The sequence below is a fragment of the Triticum dicoccoides genome, chromosome 6B (assembly GCF_002162155.2).
Source record: "Triticum dicoccoides isolate Atlit2015 ecotype Zavitan chromosome 6B, WEW_v2.0, whole genome shotgun sequence".
Classification (NCBI taxonomy): domain Eukaryota; kingdom Viridiplantae; phylum Streptophyta; class Magnoliopsida; order Poales; family Poaceae; genus Triticum; species Triticum dicoccoides.
Window position 1 is genome coordinate 285,032,292 of NC_041391.1, and position 4,029 is coordinate 285,036,320.

General features: G+C 49.7%; 1 protein-coding gene across 1 annotated transcript in view; it reads right to left on the reverse strand.

The window, feature by feature from the left end:
* Positions 1 to 2,724: 2,724 nt before the first annotated feature.
* The window catches only part of LOC119322507 (protein WVD2-like 5), a 4,227-nt gene continuing 2,922 nt past the window's right edge, over positions 2,725 to 4,029 (reverse strand). Inside the window, exon 8 of the mRNA XM_037595990.1 lies at positions 2,725 to 3,396. Coding sequence (XP_037451887.1) covers positions 3,004 to 3,396 — 393 coding nt within the window. The 3' untranslated portion in view covers positions 2,725 to 3,003. The remainder of the gene's footprint in view (positions 3,397 to 4,029) is intronic.

Consider the following 4,029-nt stretch of genomic DNA (forward strand, 5'->3'; position numbering starts at 1 on the left):
GGCCTGCCGTGGGCCGGGCGGGCCGCGACGGCGTGGGGAGAGAGAGGAGGCCGGCGGGGACACATGGCGCGCCGTGATTCGCTGCGGGGCGGTGGCGGACATGTCCGGCGGCGGGATGGACATGTCCGGCGGCGGGAGAAGGAAGGAGCTAGGGTTAGGGGGATTCATCCGCGAATTTCGTTGGAGTGTGTGTTTATATAGGCATATGGAGCTAGGAGTGTCCAAATGAGGTGTGGTTTTAGCCCACACAATCATGATCGAACGGCGGAGAGCATGGAGGGGAGTAAGATGGGCTAGCGAGCTGTGAGAAGGGGTGTTGGGCTGCAAGGGAAAAGGGGGTTTCGGTTAACTCGGTTAACCATTGGGGCATCAAACGACCTCCAAATGGAATGGAATTTGACGGGCGGTCTACCGGTGATATACCAAGGCCCCTCGGCAAATCTCGGCCCATTCCGAGAACGTTTTTTGGCGGCTCACAAAACAAGATCGAGGAGGTGCCACGAGCGCGTGCGAGTGTGGTTGGGCTCAGAACGGACAACGGAGAGAACCGAGGGAACCCGAACGGATGCATATTTTGAAAAACATGCAGATGAAATGCACATGATGACATGGCAAAATGCAACACGCAAGCAGATGACATGGCAACGACGGCGAATAAATGGAAGACACCTGACGCATCAGACTCGGGGCGTTACATCTTTGGTCATTAACTTGTTATGGGTAGTAAGCACAAGAAGACATGAACCCTAGGTGGAGTAATAATAGACCAGATACAAGGGATCCCCCTTGGCCTCATATTGCCACATCAAGGAGTCACCCTCACTGGTATATAAGCATTTAGTATTTATATGAGCAATGTATACGATTGAAAAAAAGCTAGATGCATATTAGTTTTTCTCGATCCATGTGTTATAGTCAGGGTGTAGAATAAGAGCCCGCTCCACTCCCTCTCCTCTCTTCTCACTCCTCAAAATAGGATTTTAATGACATGGCAAGTCTATGATTATGCTTTATTAGATTTGTTCGTGGAGAACGTCATCCTGGATAGAGAGATCAGGTGACATTTGGCGGCTGGCAGGCGAAGCTAGCCCGAAATGGTTTCATGCGTGTTGTAAGCATGCGACGGTGGGTACGTGCATGGCATATAAGTGTTCACTAGAAAAAACCCTCCATTTCTACAAAAAGAAAAAAAATCCTTTGCATTAACATCTGGTATGGCCAACTGTAAAAAAAAGACATCCGATATGAGCAGTAAGAGCATTACAGTCGGACTTAGCAAAGCAGGCTCCCTAAACGTCCACAGACGCCCTCGGACACATCTGCGAATAGCGACTAGTGAACCCTCAAATGTCCTCTTTCACAACCAGATACCTCATTAGCAAATCCTCAAATCCGTACAATTAGATGCAGCATAAAACCTGCTAATCAATGTCGGTGTTCGTCCTTGTTGTTCCCTTCCCTAGCCATGTTTGGTAGCCGGGAGACCCGCAAAGTGAAGGTCCGGTCGCCGGCGAGAAAGAGTAGGACATGGGACATGAACTGGCCCACATGAGACATGAGGCGCCGTTGTCTCCCATGCCCTACTCCTCCACGTCAGAGCCCGTGGCTTCGATGTTGCCGGTCGAGGTGAGATCGATTATGGAACACCTGTGGCCGGATCCCGACACCACCACGACTTGGTTGCGGCGCTAGGGGTGCTGGTCATCCGTAGCAGCTCCATGGCGGCGGGCGACTCCACCTCCGCGACCTCGGCCGCAAGGGCTACAATCGCCTCCTACGCCCTCTGCCTAGCACAGTGAGCACCCCGCACCATAACACAAGATGGGTCGGGACCATGCGTGCCGCAGATTACCTCTGACTCGGAGCCCGCCGCCAAGAAGAGGTGCCATCAGAGGGGTTACGTCACCGCCCCAACGTTGGGGTGCCAGACGGACTGCACCGCGTCCGACGAGGCAGCGGTCACGCGCCTCCCGCCGGATCCAAGCGCCATTTGCACAGACGCGATGGATTCCCACCGTATTGAGTGTGACCGTGATCGGGCGAACTCCTCCCATGGTGGAGAGCCATGCGAACGGTCATCTCCTCCTCGAGCCCGCATGGGACGAGGCCTCGGTCCACAGAAAATGAGATCTGAAAGTTGGATCCGATGCCAGTCATGCCGGAGAAGGCCGAAGATCGCCGAAACAAAGCTTGGGGGAGGAGTATAGTGGAATGAAGTGACTAGGTTTTGGTCGAGATACGGATGAGAACAAATACATGTGAGGTCGCGGTGGGTCATTATGGGCCGAATCTAACATGGCAGACGAGCCGGGGCCTCCCATATCTGTTCCAGATTTAGGCTAGACATGAGGAGAGCCAGTCGTAGAGGGAGCGTTTGAGGGGCCCGGTCGTAAGGGGGGAAGATCTTTCAGCCAAGCTCCATTTTCAACAGGACAACCTTTCTCACGCTGGCACTGCGGCTTCCAGGACCTCCATGCTGAGTGCATCCCTTGGGGAATGGGAGCTCCTCCACTCAGTAACTTTCTTCGCAGATCTGAACATTCCCTGCAAGCAGGGCTTTGTAAACCACGCAGTAACTTGCACTTGAGCTGAATGAAGTTAACGCCTTTTTCTTGTCCATTCAAACGAGAAGAGGACCCAAGCACGTATTCACGAAATTATAAAACAACACTTTCATCAGTGTTTACACCGTCCCTTTTGCTGCTCCCATTGCAATGCAGCACGTACATCACAAAATTATAAATCAAAGCAGGGAGACAAAGTTCATCTGGACCAATAGCAGCAGCAGTAGAAAATAGGACAACTATTTGCAGTTGCACACGATACTGGAGCCTCGCTTACGATTATGAACAGAAGCAACACAGATGCTAGACGAGACAAGCGTTGGTTTACAGAACACAGGCCGCTAGATACACTATCGAAATATGGCACAATACGCGACAAAGCCAGAGGCATGCACACCCGCCATCACAAAATCGAAGGATTTGGTCACCATGGTCGTTGCTACACGGATGCCTGTTCGTCGAGTTCTTGGTCGTCCGGGGTAACTTTAGCTCGGATCGGCTCCTGGGCGTTGCTGGCGATCGGCTCGGTTTCCTGAAGCTGCTTTGCTGGCGACCCTGACTCCTGATGATTATCTGCGTTTAGGTCCTCCGTGCTTTTTGGCTGTGTGGCCTCAAGTGGGCCGCTTGCCTCTGATGGCAACTTGGGGAGTGACTTCCTCTGGGGCTTCTTCACCGAGTTTGATGGGGTTACTTTCTTCGCACCATTTTGAATAGCCTTCTCATCAAGGCTCATACGGATAGGATGGCCTGGGGTGGTACTTTCTTCAGCCTCTAGCCCAGATTTGTTCTTGGAACGGCCAAGCTTTGGTGATTTAGCTCTAGTGGGAGGAATCTACAACAAATAAGAAATAACACGACAAGGTAATAAGTATGTGATATTGTCCGATGTTTAGAATGCGGCAACACGTGTTTAGCTAATGCTCATAGTGCAGGATGTTAAGAGGAGCAAGTGCTGTTTGTTTCTGGACTGGTTCAGATAATTCAGCACCATGGTAGCATACAATTGGTTCATAGTCGCTTTAAATGATGACTATCAAAATAGAGAAGTGTGATTTTATCCCATCTTTATGCTTCAACTCTACAATTGGTAGGTTGCCATTGAATAGACTAGAATGCTGCAAGGTGAAAGATTATTTTCTGTCGTACACTGAATTTTAAATTTTAGATCAGACAGGTCCAAGTACTAATATTGATCTTGTCTCGAGGCCCTGCAGTTTTGCATGTACCTTAACTGCCAATACAGATTTTTCTATGAATATAAAGGCCCTGCAACAGCATTCCATCCAAATGCAGCTATAATATCCACATGGCATAGACAATTTTCTGATGATTAACATTTTTAATATACTTTTAAATCTTGTTTTTTGAGCGCATGGAAAGTTCCATTTTCAGTATATCTTCTGAACATAGCCTTTTAATGTTTTCCTGAAGTCCTGTTTTTAAGTGATGAAAGTTCTATACAATG